Genomic DNA, 17,717 nt, shown 5'->3' with positions numbered 1-17,717 from the left:
TTAACTAATGAACCGATAATTATGAAATTTTGCGAACACAAAGAGACATAGGCTAACTTATACTTGTCCGTGCCCTCTTCTCCGAATGCGTGAGTGCACGAACAAAGCCGCGGACGAAAACTAGCTACCTAAATCCAACACGAACTACAAAATGATTATTAAATTTATTACACATTTGATGAAAAAGTGTGTGTGCTGTTCCTTTGTCTCTACTGTTTGTTATGTGAGTCTCTTGTCGGTTCTTATCGGTAGTACCAACATTCGGAACCAGTAGTTTTATATTATTATTCTTACTATAGAATATTTTAAGTTATACACGTTTGACAGGAACTTTCGAGAAACATTGAGGTTTGTAAACGGGACGGTACGAATACAAATATACACACCTAAATTGATTTTGTTGCTCAGTTTGTCTAGAGAAAGTCTCTTCGAGTCTCAGTAAGTACTTCAAATGACGTAAATATTGAATTAATAAACGCTAATGAGAACATACCAAAAATATATTATATACTCACTTGGGCGTTATGTAAGCAAATATGGGCGAAAAATAATACGTTACTCGATAATGTTAATTTGTCTCTATATATATTCTTCAGTTTTGAACTTTGGAAGTCAAATAAAAGTTAACGTTAACCGAGGAAACTAGTACATAATATAACAGAGCTATTAGCTGTAAATCTATGGTTTATTTATATTTACCCCTTCGTTTGGAATAGGCTATGATATTTTTTAAACAATGATATATACTCTTATGTACCTATTATAAAACCAGTGCCAGGGTAGCAGATCTTAGCCGGCCTTGGGTATATCGGCTATAATTGTAAATACATAATTAAATGAAAATACCACTATACTGTGTAACTTTAGTTATCTTTGCTTTTTGCATTTATGTTTCAAATAAGTACATATAGGTATATATTATGTACGTATATGAGAGATCTATAAATCTATCAGAATAAGACGAGCATAGCAATCCATATAATCAATAAAACTTTCTTTCTTATACCGGTGTGAATAAAAACTATTATAATAAATTACAGTTTATATTACTGTTATCTATTCAATTTTACTTAATTGAATTCAGGAAAATACTATAATAATATACTAAACTAGTTAAATGGACATTTCAGAAGTCGTCAGTCCGCAGTTCGTTAAGGCGGGCGCGCGCCGGGGCCGCGCTGTCGCCGCCGCGCGCCGGCATGGAGCGGCTGCGACGCTCCTTCCGCGAGTCCTTCCGCCGTCGCAAGGGCTCCCCGCCCGAGTCCGCGCGCCCGCACCAATGGCACGCGGACGAGGCCGCCGTGCGCGCCGGCACCTGCACCTTCCCCGTTAAGTACCTCGGATGCGTCGAGGTCTTCGAGTCTCGCGGCATGCAGGTTTGCGAAGAGGCGCTTAAAGTTCTCCGGGTGAGTTTTTATTTTTACTTCGATTTCCAATTTATAAAGTTTAAGATAATTTCTATTAGATCAAATTCGCCAAATAGTTCAAATACTACCGAATCGAACTACTATATACTAAAATGGTATAAAAGTCTCTTGTAGCTAATTAAAAGTAAAGCAGTCGACAAAATGTTTGACCCGCTAATTTACAAATCTATTATATAAAAGTACAAAACATAAATTAAAACAAAAAGGGGTTATTCGATACAATAGTAATACAATAGTCTTGAAGTCATACAAGTGCAGATATGTCTCACGAGACGGCTAAATTACAAGTACTTGATTAAGTACTCCCGAATCCGCTGGGAAGCTATTTAAAAAGGAAAGGGAAGTTTAAATGAGTTAAAAGAGATGAGCATCGGTGCGTTCTACTATTATAAAAAATATATAAAAAACGTATAAAAAATGTCGTTTAGGTAAGAAAAACGTTGCTGCAAAAACACAGGAAGCTGAGTCGAGCCTTGAATTCTTTGTTATTTTATCGTTGAAAGGAAATGTTAAAGACTACGTGTTTTTAAACATCAACAATTTTATTTATTTTACAGAATTCTCGCAGACGTCCCGTTCGTGCCGTGTTGCATGTAAGCGGAGACGGTTTACGCGTAGTGGAAGAGGAGACTAAGGGGCTTATAGTAGATCAGACCATCGAGAAAGTGTCTTTCTGCGCGCCAGATAGAAATCATGAACGAGGGTTTAGGTGAGTGGCTTAACTATTGAACATTTTTCTGGTGTCCATTTGTTATAGACAATTAGTAAAAATGTTTAAATAAATCTATACTAATCTAGACCTTTATTGATTAATGACGAAACGGATTATTTTTTGTAATGCCGGACTAAAAAAAATAAACAAATATAAGTACATCAAACTTATACGAGATGATGCGGCTCGTTGTGGAGAAGGTTTCAGTATATAATATTGTTATATTAATGGACACGCTTTTTTTCTGTTCTTTGTAGTATACGATAAAATAAATTGCATTTGTATGAAAGGTGGCTGAAAAGTTTTGAAGAATATATGCACTAGAAAGTCATAAAAATGAGTATTTGCTATAAAAATCGACATCTGAAGTTCTCGTATCTGTTTCCGTCTGTATCTCCTCTCACATCTATTAACAATTTTGGTACGGTTTTAATTAATGTGAAGACATAAAAAAGGACGGATGTAATTTGCACTATTTTATGCAAAATGGCGCTAAATTATGACGGTGTTTTATCCAATGTACTAGAAAATTGTAGGTTTTAAAGAGACCTAAAGAAAAGTCCGTGATAGCATGTGGCTTTGTATAGATAGATCTGTTCACTTGCGAAGGCGACCTCCACGTTAAATTATCGGCGTGCGAGTACAAATATAATATATTTAATAGTAATAATATAATAATCACGCAAAAACTACAGTACATATTTTGATGCAATTTGGAATAGAGATCTTATTTTGACCCTAACTTTACAAATAGGTTACACTTATCTTCCCCCTTCTCTAACACGCGGACGAAATCTACGCTAAGATTATATTATAAAAACTGTTACAATGTACAATAGACTAGCGTACACTCTATTTTGGTAAGCTCTCACAACAAACATTACATCAGCTGATATTTTTAATCTTACAAACTTTGGCTGTAGATGTAAACTATAAATTAACCTCTTTCGTGAATCGTGGTCTGGCAAGTCGCCACTAAAATAATCAAACTATTTTAAAATCACTTTTATTTCTTGGTGATAAGGACAAAATGACTGATAAACATTTATAATTGTTTTGACGGTCTCTATCTGATTCTTTACCATAGAAAAAGTAAATCTCAGATTAATATCGTACGCTTAAGTCCGGCCAAGTACCCATGATTATTAACTGTTTACTTTATGTCTTGCTCATTGGAATAGAGGAACATTTTTCGCTGGACAATTTTTATATAAAAACTAGTTTCCGCCGCGGCTTCGCCCTTGTCTTCGGGGGCGGAGGAGGAGGAAGTCTGTATACTTACGTTTATGTAAATATGATATAAAAAATGTAACAACTTTGACTACGTCTCTTAAGTAGATAAATGTCCCGAGTGGTTCATTATCTTGTCTTGATTATTAACTCGTCACGATGGTTATTCTAATCTTTGAATCTTCGCTTTGAATATTCTTATGTCAACAAGCGCACTGTCTAACTTATTTAACAAGCTTATATTATCTCATGAAAGTATTAAAAAGTATTCAGTGCAAATAAGGTAAATCTCGTTAGAGGTTTACGTAATTCACTTGTTTCTCGTTATACTCGCATGTCTGCAACGAAACCAAAGAAATGTTGGTGACTCTTGAGACTTGAACGTAATATTATGTTTGTGATATAATATTTCAAAATTACTTTCATAAGATGAAATTTAATGCTGATTTTATAATATTGTAACAATTTTTAACTTATATAACCGGCATTACTATTAAAATGGTTTTACTGTAAAAAAAAATTGATAAATTAATTGATTATTGAATCTAGTCAGCTTTTCTGTATCCATATAAAATATTATTATTATAATAATATTATTATTTTTAATTTTTACTTTGACCTTATTTCACGCTGCAAAGGAGCAACCGATTGAAACGATTTTTTAGCACAAAAACTATATGGGTTACACATTATGAATTCTCTATCAATTGGTTTAGGGTTGATATAAGTTAAGATCGAGTAGAAAGTAGGGATGAGATCCTAATATTTTCTCTAGGTACTGCTGCACCGACGGTCCTTTCCATCTCGCTACTTCACTCGAACTAGTAAGGGCTAGAGAGAGGAAACCTACTTAATATTATAGAAAACTTCGTGAACATTCTTATAGTATAAATATTTGCTAGTAACATTTATCATGTTACAGTTTTGGTCTAAAGTGATCATGTGAATTCCAGTTACATCTGTCGCGATGGCACCACTCGCCGGTGGATGTGTCACGGGTTCCTCGCGTCCCGCGACAGCGGCGAGAGGCTGTCGCACGCGGTAGGCTGCGCGTTCGCCGCGTGCCTCGAGCGCAAACAGCGCCGCGACAAGGAGTGCGCCGTCTCCATGAGTATCGACGCGGCCAGCCACGCGTTCACTCGCCAGGGGTCTTTTAGAAAATCGGGTAAGTCAATATTCCAATTATTGCCTCCTAAAACGACTGTCCAACGACTCCAAAAAATGTCTGAAAACCAGCTTAGAACTAATTTTATAGCTATAATAAATTGCTAATCAACATTATATTTTAGTTTTATCACTCAATGTTGTCTGATAACCTTCGAACCTTGTAATAACGTGTGTATTAAATATAATTAAATAATGATTATAAGTAAACTTAGTGACACAATTCCTTATAAAAAAATGCAATGTAATGCCATTATTCTTAGTGTTGTATATTGTAATAAATTCTAGATAGTCTGTCGTCCAAGATGATACTGCATTTTTTAATTTTTAAATATGATGATTTCCCAGGTATAACGAGTCGGCGCACGTCGGAGGTGGAGCCGGCCCCGAGCCCCGCCGCGCCGGCCGCCGCGCCGCCCGCCGCGCCGGCGCCGCGCTCGGCCGCGCACAACCCCTTCGCCGTGGAGCGCCCGCACGCCGCGCCGCACCTGCTCGAGCGACAGGGCTCCTTCAGGGGCTTTGCGCATCTTAATAACAAGTTCGTTTTGTCCCTATTAAAACCGAGACGGATAGTTAGATTAGTTAGTTCCATATAATTTATTTATTTTTTAATTTCCTGATTAAAGGCCTAATTCTGTGTAGGCAAAAACATATATCAAAGTCTTAATTTAGCATGACATTACCTGTACCCTTTTCTAATCGAAGAACGAGTAAATATTAATAGAAACCATAGAATTACATATTCCATGCGTTTTTTTTAAAAGCTCTGATATTATGTATTGCAAATAATTCTTGATCAATATATCTTTATTTATAAAACAATAAAATAAAATTCCACTTAACACATTATATCTGTTTTAATAAACTTGGCCGACATTCAACAACCATTTTCTGCCATAAATTTTAGTTGATCTCCATTAAAGACATTGTGTTAATTCGTTTTGTTCATTTTGTTAAATCGTTTTTGTTTAATTGATTATTTAGTAATATTTTTAGTCCCCATTCCTAGTCAAATATATCTAACACTGTAACATTCAAGAACTTTTCGTCCTTCCGTCGTATTATTACTAAGTACTAATACGTCAAGTCATATTAAATATTACCTGTAATTGAAATCTTGTAAAAAAAAATAGTAATTAATAGAATCGATTTTTTCAGTTCACCGTTCAAGCGTCAGATGTCGCTTCGCATCAGTGAGCTGCCCTCTAACCTAGAGCGACAGCGTATAGGGCTGGGCTCGCCCGACGCGCTGGCCGCGCTGCCGGCGCCGCCCGCCGCGCCCGCCGGCCTCGGCCTGCCCGACGTGGCGCCCATCGAGGTACTATTGAATTTAAAGAATGAGAATTTATTATTTAAGCGGTACATTTGATGGTAGGATTTTATGCAAGCCCGTTTGGGTAGGTACCACTCACATCACATCATACATATATTTTATCGCCAAACAGCAATAAAAGTATTGTTGAATTTCTGTTGGAAATGAGCTGTGGTAATTACAGGCACAAGGGATATAACATATTAGATCCTAAAGATGATGGAGTATTGGTGATGTAAAAATGGGTAATATTTCATATATCCCCACAGTCTATGAACAGTGATAACCACCTACCATCAGATCTACCTATTTTATATAAAAAAAATACAATGTAGAAGTTCTTCAAAATCTGAACACAAGTAAGCTCACACGACACCCTCAGGTTGACATTGAGCGGTTTAATCCTTCTGGTTCGGATCAGCAACCGGATTGATGCGGCGTGATTTATCATATCACTTATATAACAATTAATAACCGCTCTAAATAAATAATCAATGTTCAATCAATATTCGTAATCTCTGCGTTATTCGTTCACGGTACTAACGGGACAAATAATTTCAGGAGAAAACGTCGGAAGCGGATCCAGTCGCTGAAATGTGTCAGCAGCTGTCGCTGGGGCTGCGCGCCCTGGCCGAGGAGCCGGTGCCGGTGAGCGGCGCGCTGCCGCACCCGGACGCGTGGCTCGGCCGCGTGGCGCGCGCGCCCCCGCTGGCCGCCGCTGGCCGCGCCGCCTCCTTCGCCGGCCACTCCGCCGTCACCACCAACCCCTTCCTGGCGCCCACCCCTGCACATCTTTAAACGAACCCGGCCGCCCGAGGAAATTGTCGAAAGCATTCATGGCTATTTGAAATTATACAATCTCTTTTATCTTTGCAGTTATGCTTAACTATAGAACATGAGACAGAGGTAGAAGGTTTTGTTTTTAAACTTATCCTAGAGTCGTTGAGCGATCTTACTATAATTACTTAAGATTGCTATGGCACCGATGTGATCGCTGTTGTTACAGTATATTGAATTTGATATCTCAATATACCACAGGTTTTACGTCGTAAATTTTGATTGAAAAACAATATGTATTTATAATTTAATGCTAAAAAGTTGAAAATATTTTGTTGAAACTAACAGAATATCGAAGGAAAAAACTAATCAGGGCAATGTTTCTGTTACATATTTTTAAAGCCATATTTTTTATTCATACAGTTGAAGTAATCAGCCGTCTCATTATTCGTAAATGCTAGTTATTATATAAACCGAGGTTGTCTTTTTACAAAATGGTTTTTATCTGATCCTAAGTCAAAATTAATTGGAATATTATAAATTTAGCATATTTTTGATGATTTTTTTTTGCTGTTGTTCTAAGCGTGAAGTAATCAGATAAAAAAGAACTTTAATTTTCAATACGTAAATAAAACTAGATAATGCTCAAACTACGTATTTACTATATTTGTTATATTATTAATCAATATCAGCAGAATCCGTCATATTGAACAGTAAGAATGATAAACTCATATATGTGTAGTGCTTTTAGTGAATCGTAATAATACTTGAGCACATTTGTAATCTTGCACGCTGTATTAAAAAATTATCTACTTATAATAAAAATTAGTATTTTCTGATATAACGACCGCCATTTTAATGGTGTGAGTAGTATATAAACACTTGACTATACTTTCTGATTACTAATTTTTGATTATATTTTTAACAAAAAAATATACAGTAATTGCGATATAATTTTTGATGTTTCTACATTATAGAATAATTAATCCCATTGATTATTAATGTCATTACAATAGACAAGTTTAAAATATATGTAAATGTACTTAATTCCTTTATAAATGGCACTGAGCTTTTGCGCTGCACTTAAGTGTTGTTGATGTAATACGTAAGTTAAGACTATTTCCATGCTATACGTCCATGGACAGTATTAATTAAAGCCGATCGCATTGTTTAATAAAACGCGTAACGAACAATACAGTATTTTATCGTAACAATCTACGTACTTGTATAATACTTTTTTGGATATATATATATTTCTTTTTGTATATAATTGTACATTTATAGGTTAATTAAAGGACATCATTTGTGAATCTGTTTTTGTTTATATTATTTTTTTAAAGTAACTAAAAATAGGGAGGTATTTCGAACAAATTGTGTAATATACTTTGGTAACTATAAAAAGCACGTATGTTTTGTGTGACGACTCTCGATTTAATGTTAATTAGTTACTAAAAGTTTTTGTTATTTTTTAGGTTATAATTTTAAAAATATACTATTTTTTTTAAACACATTATGGACAAAAAGAGGTTTTGTAGTTATGATCTTTCCTGCGATTTCTACTCATGATTTGTGTTCAATTTTTTGTTACTTAATTATCTGCAGTGACTGAATTCTCTCTTACATTAATTTAATCCCAAAGTTGATGTTCTAAACTATACACTTAAAACAAACCTCTTTTTGTTTTGAACAACAAGCACAATGATTATTGCACAATAATTGTTGCATTTTACATTCCACTTATTACAATATTCGTGAATTTACTTAAAACTTGACGCATATTAACTACTTAATTAATATTTTGCTCTTGTACTTACAGTTATTTTCTGAAAGTACTTAATGTATAAAAAAAATATTGTTGGTATTTTTACGTGGTTTACTTAAAACTTGATTAGATCCAAAAACCTGTCGAGGCAATGTATCGCCTGTTTCATATAAATAATTTCTAATATTTTCCAGTGACTCAAAACTATTATAAAAATTATGTAATTCAATGTGATATAAAGCATATTTGGTGATAAGAAGAATATTAAAAATACGCTATTTGCACATTTATCAATATTCTGCACGCGAAAGTTTGAACCACTATTGGTGGTTAAAAGTAAAGTACATTAATCAATAGAAATGTTCCGTAACTAAAGACTAGTTTTAATTTAATAAGTACTTACTTCCACAAAGGATTATTTTCTTGTGTACTCTTATTTAAATATTTGGAAATTATCGGACATGTTGTACTTAATATATCAAAAACCAGTTGTTTAAGAGAATTGTTGGGTGTTTTTGTATATTTTTTCCGATTTTATTTGTGGCTAAATTATAAAAAAAGCTTGTATATACAAGGGGATATATGTAGATATTTTAGATAACAAGAGTTCAAATATTATGAAGAGTAATAAAATATTATGGTTAGTTGAAATTTTGTTTATTTATTCCTCTTTGTTTTATCCATTTTACAATTAGAAACTTTATTTTTTAACTTTGGAATCTGAAGTATTTAAATATTAATATAACTACTAAGTTTTTAGTAATTATGTATCAATATTTTGTCTTTTTTTACACAAAAATGTCTTATAATAATGAAACAAAACACTTTGCTGCACCACTTTATTCATTTATACATGAATATATCAACGGCATAAACTTCAGTGCCTACAAACTACCTAAACAACATAACTATTGTCTGTTATTTTCTTCCTATACAGTTAATGTGATTAGAATTATTCACTTAATAATTACGTAAACACATAGTGATAGATGACATTATTTTAAGGGCAAACGGACATGTGCTAACGGCTTATTGAGGTTACAATAATCATCTTGTTAAAACTTTATACTCATTTATATTTCCTACTATGAATTTACAAATATATAAAACTATTTTGATTAATATATTTAAATACATTAAATTTTTCGCTACACGCAAACCATATTATCTTCAATAAAAGCTTATTTATTTTGAATAGCTAAAAAAATAAGCAACTATAGGCTGAACAAGTCTTTTTTTTTTACACATTTAAACAAATTTAACAAACAGTTCCCATAAACAGACAATAATAAGATAACCAGGGCACACAATTCTTATCGCCCTGATATAGTAGGTAGTTGTGACTAGGAATGTCGTCCAAATGCATCATGAAAGAAGAAATTACACGAGACAGATATTCAATTTCAATAAATGTCATACAACAAACTACGTACCATAATATAACAGCGACAATGAGTCAACTAATTGATTTACATATAAACATTAATATCGCGTATAATAAGTTTATAAATAGTTTTATTCATTTAATATTTCTTTTCTTAATCACTCGCGAGGAAAAATATAAAATAAATTCACGCAAACATGACTAGTACTAACGATAAAATAGTATACTTACACAAATATATGCAAAGACATAAAAAAACTTTGCCAAATAAAATGAGAAAAAAAAACATTCAAAAATGTAAAGAGCGAAATTATAAAATATCACATTTTGTATAACAATACATAAAACAATTATCATTCGGATTATAAACAAATGAATAGTTATTCGAAAATGTACACATTTTAAATATATAGCCCGTGCCATGATTTTTTGGGAATATATTTGAAGGAAATTATTTTACAAAAGCATATTTTCTAAATTGAGATCTAAAAATATATTTAAAATAATATGCATCTTATATTAATTAATACTGACATTTCATAAATAAGAACATTGAATTCGGACTAACAATTAAATACCTTGAATAGTTAAATCAATATAAAGACTTCAAGAATATATTAGATTGACAATTATTTTGTACGTTTTTAGTCAATAAAATGAAACCTTAAAGAATCAAGTATGATCAAGGTTAAGATTTGAATGAATTTTAAAAACCTGTTTAATTTTAAATATAAAAAATAAATCAGTTTTATTGATTGACCTTTACACTGAAGGACAATGGATTAAATATTCAATAGGTATCTTTAATTTTAAATATATACGACTCGCGGCATCAGCTTTTTGGTATAAACATATTGCTTACTTGCGAGATCAAGTGCATAAATATAGTTTCATTTTAAGCATTTTGTTAATATAATTTAAAAATAATATTATTCAAAATAAATTATAATATCTCTCAATGATTAATGAACGCTAATATTACATTATAATATTGATTGTGACGCCTCTTCAACTGGCATTTTACTTTGGTTACTCATTCTCTCTTGTTATAAAGTTTTTTTTTAAAACGGCAATATTATTATTGTGTTGGACCTTTGTGTCCATAGTGTTACAATATTTAAAATGTAATCAAATGTCTTTTTCTTATTTTCGTGTATAATCTGTCGAAATATTAGGCGCAGGCAAGCTGTATTGTGTCTATCTGATTATTAAATTATACTTATTAACTATATTATAATCCTCGAATAACAAATATTTTATTAAGGGACATGATCTCATTTCCGTGATTTAAAGCCATTGTATTCAAGCCAATTTTAAACGAATATTATATGTCGAAATAGTAGAGCTTCCTAATAAGTGTCCGTTGTTGACAAAGCGTTAATCTTGATCGCGGTATTTTCCACATTCTTGATTTCAACAATGAAGCTTATCGTCAGATTTCATAAATATACTGTTAATTTTTTTTCTTAGAAAAGCAAGTCTGCCACTTATCGGCTGGGTCGTATTTGACATATTTTGTACATCAGTCATCGGGACAGGATGTGAAATGGGAGTAGCGAGCTAGTCGTTGCCGGCGTGGATGTGGTCGTGGCAGCGCTGGCACACGCGCACGGGCCGCAGCGCGCGCAGGCGCCGCACGGGTGCCTCGTAGCGCGAGCAGCGGCCGCAGAACACGGCGCCGCACTCGCGGCAGTGGTGGCGCCGTTCCAGCGCCGTGAACCGCACCTGCACAGAACAATGGGAAGATATTTCTTTATTTTGTCGTCTTCAACTTTTTCGTTTCCAAAATAAATAATTTAGACTTCGATATATTGTAAGATATTTCATGTTATATTATATCAACATACGAGACGAGAGAAAGAAGTGAGACTTTGAATTGCCGTATAAAATAAATAAATATGGTTTTTAAATCAGTATTCTTACTTGGCACTGGGTGCAGTAGGGTGCGGTATCGTCTCGTATCCAGTGATCGGCGGGACCACCCCTGGCACCCGCCGCACTCGACATATCAGGCGCGGACCACCGGAAAATCTGACAAATAGAAGTAAATAATACTACATTTGCCGTTGCATTTTAGGTATATCATGCAATATTTTTAAATCGTTCAGAAAGTAGCAAAAAATCTGGCTATCGTTACAAGCACAAAAATAATTTATAAACAAGTATTGTTAATGTATACCCTTCCACGAGCGTCTCCGACGGCCAACCCCCGTCCACTCCTAGCGGCTGCGACCGCAGTGACGGAAGCGGGGCACGCGTTATCTCGACGTTCATATGCCGTATGCATGGTCAATTTACCGCGGAGGACGAGACGTCGCACCCACGTCACACCTGTGTCTATAATTACAGTTAACACCAATTTCATAAGTTAGTTAAATTTTATAAATTATATTTTTATATAACATGCACCAGCAACGTAATTAATGATTTGCTAATGCATCACTAATAATTGCTGTTGAAAATTGTGTAGTGATTAGTTCAATGGTTCAAATGTTCAATTGAAGGTTGAAATAAGAAGTACAGATTTTACAAATATTTAGTGTCACTACCAGGATAAGACGTGTCTTTGACGACGGGTCGCTGCACGGGCGCCGGAGACGATGGTGCCGAGAGAACTACAAAAGAGTCTGTGAGACTGGTGTCCGACTTGCTCGGCCGGAGCCCGCCCTCTGGAGCCTCCATCGATTGTGTCGTCTCTACGGAACTCGTTTCGCTGGAATCGCCAATGCTGCCGCCACCTGTTTTTTAAAATTATATTATATATCTTTAGAATAATCTTATGAATATGTTAAATATTAAAATTAGTTGATGAGTCGAGCTCGACTGGACCAGTTAGATCAAAGTTAACCAAAATATTGAAACCCAAAGTGTATTCCAATTTAGTCAAGCAACACTGATCTACATGCGCTTATATATTATATATCAATTATCACATAAGGTAAAGAAATTTTCTTTTGACGGACGTAATTCTGTCACATTTTTATCTAAGAACCCGCAGTATAGGAGCGTTAATTTGTTAAAAGCTTCCGTCAACAAGGGAAGAGACTTTGCTCATCATTGCGATAATAGAAAATAAGGAATATGAATATTTTATTACTTAATATTATAGTATGATTATTAAATGTTGCAGAAAGTTTATATGTTTTTTTTTCAATTAGACACAAAATTAAAACATATCCAAAATCTTACTTTTACGAAACAAAGGATTAGCCTTTGATTTCCGCCTCAGAACAACGTTCCCCTGCTTTTGTAGTTTGCTTCTATGCGTTACACTTTCTTTTTCATCTTCTAAGTCTTTTTCATTATCGTATTCCTCTTTTGTTTCCTCACAAGAATCAATTTCTTCTTTCCTTTCGTACTGCGGTTCTTCGTTATCACTACAAATGTCTTTCTCATCATGTCGACGAGCTGATTCTTTCGCGCTTGTCGTTTCACCTGTATCCGAAAGCGAACTTTCTGATCCTGATTTCGTGAGATTTCCTGAAACGTTGAAATAAATATTTTCTTTTCTCATTTCAATACTATTTGTTCACGTCATCATAAAGTTAACAGTATCATATAAATGATATTTCGTGAAATAAGCTTGATTCGAAAGTTATTTGAACTTTACTAAATATTTTAAAGAATAAACATTTACCTCCATGATCTTGGGACAAGCTCATCTGCTTAACTAACGCCTCGACTCGTTTAATCGCGGCTTCCCTTTCGCACGGTTCAATATCCTCAGTCTTTGTGTTATCAGATTTGACGTCACTCTCAGACTTGGCCTCCTCGCTATCTTGCAAGGAAATTTGGTTCAATGTTTCTTTATTAATGGAACTCGGTTGGTCCTCTGTGCTGTCCACGTCGGTACTCCTCGCTTCATCGTCTACTGTTTTTGCGAGGTAGTCTATAGACCACATCTATGGAAATATTTGTATTATCAAAAAACTCTATTAAAACGAAATCAATATGTTTTTTTAAATAGTTAAAGTAAAAAACACCGGCACAATTATATTATTAATGAATTTTATAAATTATTATATTAATAATTATTTTATGAATTATTTGTTATCGATTAATAATGATGTAACAGAAACTATATTGTTGGACGCAGGTCGTACCCTGACGACGCCGTCCGTGGAGCCGGTGATGACGACGTTGAGCGGGTCCCACTCGCGCGTCTGGCTGAAGGCCACGCACAGCACCTGCGGCGCGCGCTCCCCGCCGCCCGTGTCCACCGCGCCCAGCGGCGAGCCGTTGATGGACCACACGTGCAGCCAGCTGCCGCTGCACGTGGCTATGTCGCCCTGCCAACGGTAACCACACACATTGCCGACCATCATGTGACCATCGAGACTTAGCTTGAGGAATTGTATAGTTGTGTACGCTTATAGTTTTAGTAATAATAAAATGCGACAGCGAAAAGCGAATACAACGGTCCTGCCGATGACTCCGCTGCATTCTCTGTACAAATAGACATATACCACGTTAATTAAGGGTACTCGGTGTTATCATCCTAATAGCATTCGGCCACAATGAACAAAGTTGGAGATGGCGCATTGAGATCGGTCGTGTAATTAGTGAGTGGGATCATGCGACACGATAGTGCTTGTGAGCTCACGGTGAGGTCGTCGATGGCGAGCGCGGAGACGGGCGGCGGCGGCGCGGGCGCGGCGGGCGACGGCACGAGCTGCCGCACGAAGGCGCCGCGCTCCACGTCCCACACGATGAGCTGCCCGTCGCGGCTGCCGCTCACCACCAGGTTGTAGGCGGCGCTGGCGGCCAGGCACGTGACCGCCTCCTCGTGCCCGTACAGGCACGTCTTCACGGCCAGCCGCCGCCGGCGCGACCAGTACTGCCACACGGTCACCACCTGCCGGACGCACGTTCGTTTACGACCGACAAATATATTGCCGACTTAGAACTCAGCGAATATATTTTATTTCATATTATGAGTGTAACTGACGGTAAAGTTATTAATGAGTGCAAGACCAGATTTATAATCGGTTTTAAAAATTGAAGCTTACGGTACTCGTGCCGGCCGTCACTATGGTTTTGTCGGAGAGGCACACGCACGTGACGATCTCTCCGCAAGCTTGCGCTACAGTTTCGCACACAAATATAGTTTTATCGTTATCGTAATTTCCGATTCGTAGGGAATGATCCGCGAAGCCCCACGCCACGTATTTGTTATATGATGGAGGCATCAGCACTTTGTTTTGTTCCACGGCCAAGATTGCCTTGTCCGTATAGAGTATTTGTCCGACTGGCCCTTTAACTTCTGTAAATAATAGTTATAATTAGAATTTAATTATGAAACAGCGCGATATTATATACAAATTACATATAGATTTACCTTTTACGGGTTGCAAAGATGGTCTCAAATTCTCCAAATTGTGAAAGAATAATTTCTCTGGAGGAGTTATGCCTTGAGATGGTATAATATTATTGGGATCCAAAATAGTTGAACTTCTTTGTGACATTTTTTTACTAGGGTGCGCTTTCTTGAACAACTGCTTCGGTATTTGTCCGAAATTGTTAATGAAACCTATCGTTGCATTCTTCTTAAGGGGATCATCAATGCTAGAAGAAAATAATTATTAATCATTTATTTATTGCTTGAACACTTAATTAAAGCACAAAATAAATGTTTGAAAATTCTCAAGAGAGGACCTTAAACTATGCAAAGTTTTAAGAGAGTGTTTTTTAGCCGAAACTAATCTTTATTGTATTCACCGAAAATTATTTGTCCACTTACTTGTATATATCGACATTTCCTTCATAGAATAAATGATGGAAGACGTTTGAAGCTTCCACTGCGGGCGGTCCCTGCTGCTTGTATCCAAACACGAGATCAATCCAATGATGCAATCTATGAGACACGTAGTCAGATTCGAGCGCTGCTCGGTGCATACGGATGAATTCACGAGGATCGTCTTTGGCCCAGGGAGGTAACACGACGTCACCTAAAGCTACACCTGACTGTTTGCTTCCTAAATATATAAAAAAATATATATATAATTTTCAATGTTTATTCATTGCATTTAAATTAGTTTGTATATAGTTTCAAAAGTGTACCTAAATCGAAATTGTTGGAGTTAACTAGAAATTCAGGTAAATAAAAAAATTCCGGTATTAATTCTTTAACATCGGCCATATTATGGCGAGATGCAGAATTCCATGCTTCTTTGATCGAGTGGAACATCCTGCAACAAGAGTACGCAATTACTAAGTTGGAGTAATAAAATAATAATATTATAAATGGCAAAACCTTAGGTCCTTTCAGTAAATAAAATTGATTATACTAAAATTATTTTATTCTTATACTCCCATACCTATCCGCTAAATCAAAATGTCCGCCTTGAAGTCTTAAAAAATGCTGTGTGAACGGCTCCATACGCACAAGATAAGAACATACTATCATAGCTGACGAATAGTGAGTTCCGTAGTGATACGGCGGTGTTTCACCGTGAGGGTCATCCCACTCCTGCGAAATATATAAATAATTCAAGTTATCCATACTTTTTTCTCGTTTTTTATTCACCATTAACCTACTAACCTTATATCTCTTTCTAAATTGTTCCAACCTATCTGAACTTTGGGCTCCCATTGGCTTGGACAGGTCTCTGAAAGTCGCCGGGTGAGTCAAATCCAGTTCCAAGGAATCGTAGTCGGCCAAAATCCATGGGAAAACTGGATATTGCATGAGATCATTGTACGACCGCCCCGCCAGTGTGTTGAGATGCATGAGATATTGGAAATTAGATATTTCTCCTCTCTGAAAAAATAATGCAATTAACAAATAAAAGTAAAGTAAAAAGTAAGTGGTTGATCGATTATACAATTCGACAAAAATCTTAACGTCGGTTCCCGTACCAGCCACCGTTGTGTAACAGAAGTGTCTCCGATGAGCGTGGCCAGCAGGCCGGCCGGCTGCTCCACCGCCACCCCGCGCTTCTGCCCCGCCACCGAGCCGGCCGCGCTGTCCGCCATGCCGGTTGCGAGCGCCGTGAAACGACTGTATACCTAAAACACAACAATAACCAATTTTCTTAAATAAAGCAAAAAAGTAAACGCAAGAAGAAAAAACAAATTGTTAGTTTACCTTATTTCGCACTTTTCGTGGAAATGCTAGCAAATAATTTCGACCATCGCTAGAAAAAACTTCTAAAGCTATCGGTTGCAGTAAATATCTTCTTTTATGAACCTCTCTAAAAAAAATATGACACATGAGAAAATATTATTAAATTATATGGTAAATAAATAATTAATTATTTTATCAGGTAAAAATTATTGATGCGTCCTACACACCTGATATCTTCATACAAAAACTTGGAACATTGTCTCTGATTGCTCCTCTGTATACCCTGACTAGGTAAAATAGGGTCATAATCGTCGGGGCAACTGTCTAAGTCGCGAATTTCTCTATTTTTAAGGAGAGTGAATCCATCTATTACGTAGCAGTGTTCGCGACCGAAAAGCAAAAGCCCCTCTGTCGTGTCGAGGCCTTGTATACGCGCGCAGCGAAACATGTGGGTAATCTTGAAATTATAGAAAAAACGCATTACAAGTTTTTTGAAATTCACTCACTTAACTATAATGCTAGTAGCTATGCTTTAAGTACCTTCTCATGGTGCTCCAATAATCTCAATAGTGTTTGGTTATCCGGCGGTGGAGGCTGCGGCTCATCCTCGTCTTCCGCGTCTGGTCCGTCTTCATTAGCTATAATAAGAAATTATTGTATTTAATTAATTTAAATTTTCATTATTTTTGGCTTGCTATTTGCAATAGTATTTTTTAATCTGATAAAATAAGATTGTAAAACTTAGTAATACCTTCAGTTGATTGATTCGTTCCTCGGCTAACAACGCCACTGCTGACGAGATCCGATGGCGAACCTTCGTCGTTAGGTACTTCGATTGATGAATCTTTATTACTGTAATATTGAAATATTTTTATAAAATTTC

At 35.9% G+C, this 17,717-nt stretch overlaps 2 protein-coding genes across 10 annotated transcripts in view; one reads left to right on the top strand and one right to left on the bottom strand.

The window, feature by feature from the left end:
- Positions 1-9,035, top strand: part of LOC125066190 (protein numb) — a 28,621-nt gene extending 19,586 nt beyond the window's left edge. For all 3 annotated transcript variants that reach the window (XM_047674156.1, XM_047674155.1, XM_047674154.1), the window contains exons 2-7: positions 1,131-1,406; positions 1,985-2,136; positions 4,323-4,534; positions 4,882-5,071; positions 5,692-5,851; positions 6,407-9,035. In XM_047674156.1, coding sequence (XP_047530112.1) covers positions 1,200-1,406; positions 1,985-2,136; positions 4,323-4,534; positions 4,882-5,071; positions 5,692-5,851; positions 6,407-6,643 — 1,158 coding nt within the window. In that variant the 5' untranslated portion in view covers positions 1,131-1,199 and the 3' untranslated portion in view covers positions 6,644-9,035. The remainder of the gene's footprint in view (positions 1-1,130; positions 1,407-1,984; positions 2,137-4,322; positions 4,535-4,881; positions 5,072-5,691; positions 5,852-6,406) is intronic.
- A 174-nt stretch (positions 9,036-9,209) lies between these two features.
- Positions 9,210-17,717, bottom strand: part of LOC125066188 (WD repeat and FYVE domain-containing protein 3) — a 29,797-nt gene continuing 21,289 nt past the window's right edge. For all 7 annotated transcript variants that reach the window (XM_047674147.1, XM_047674150.1, XM_047674148.1 and 4 more), the window contains 19 exons: positions 17,586-17,686; positions 17,375-17,472; positions 17,062-17,291; positions 16,856-16,961; positions 16,627-16,776; positions 16,310-16,528; positions 16,086-16,237; positions 15,829-15,956; positions 15,509-15,743; positions 15,107-15,333; positions 14,778-15,031; positions 14,372-14,623; positions 13,872-14,057; positions 13,406-13,670; positions 12,958-13,248; positions 12,318-12,506; positions 11,948-12,105; positions 11,692-11,799; positions 9,210-11,493 (listed from right to left, as the gene is read on the bottom strand). In XM_047674147.1, the coding sequence (XP_047530103.1) occupies positions 11,329-11,493; positions 11,692-11,799; positions 11,948-12,105; positions 12,318-12,506; positions 12,958-13,248; positions 13,406-13,670; positions 13,872-14,057; positions 14,372-14,623; positions 14,778-15,031; positions 15,107-15,333; positions 15,509-15,743; positions 15,829-15,956; positions 16,086-16,237; positions 16,310-16,528; positions 16,627-16,776; positions 16,856-16,961; positions 17,062-17,291; positions 17,375-17,472; positions 17,586-17,686 (3,514 nt within the window). In that variant the 3' untranslated portion in view covers positions 9,210-11,328. The remainder of the gene's footprint in view (positions 11,494-11,691; positions 11,800-11,947; positions 12,106-12,317; positions 12,507-12,957; positions 13,249-13,405; positions 13,671-13,871; positions 14,058-14,371; positions 14,624-14,777; positions 15,032-15,106; positions 15,334-15,508; positions 15,744-15,828; positions 15,957-16,085; positions 16,238-16,309; positions 16,529-16,626; positions 16,777-16,855; positions 16,962-17,061; positions 17,292-17,374; positions 17,473-17,585; positions 17,687-17,717) is intronic.

The sequence above is a fragment of the Vanessa atalanta genome, chromosome 9, assembly GCF_905147765.1.
Source record: "Vanessa atalanta chromosome 9, ilVanAtal1.2, whole genome shotgun sequence".
In the NCBI taxonomy this organism is placed as follows: domain Eukaryota; kingdom Metazoa; phylum Arthropoda; class Insecta; order Lepidoptera; family Nymphalidae; genus Vanessa; species Vanessa atalanta.
This window is presented reverse-complemented; position numbering and strand designations above follow the sequence as displayed.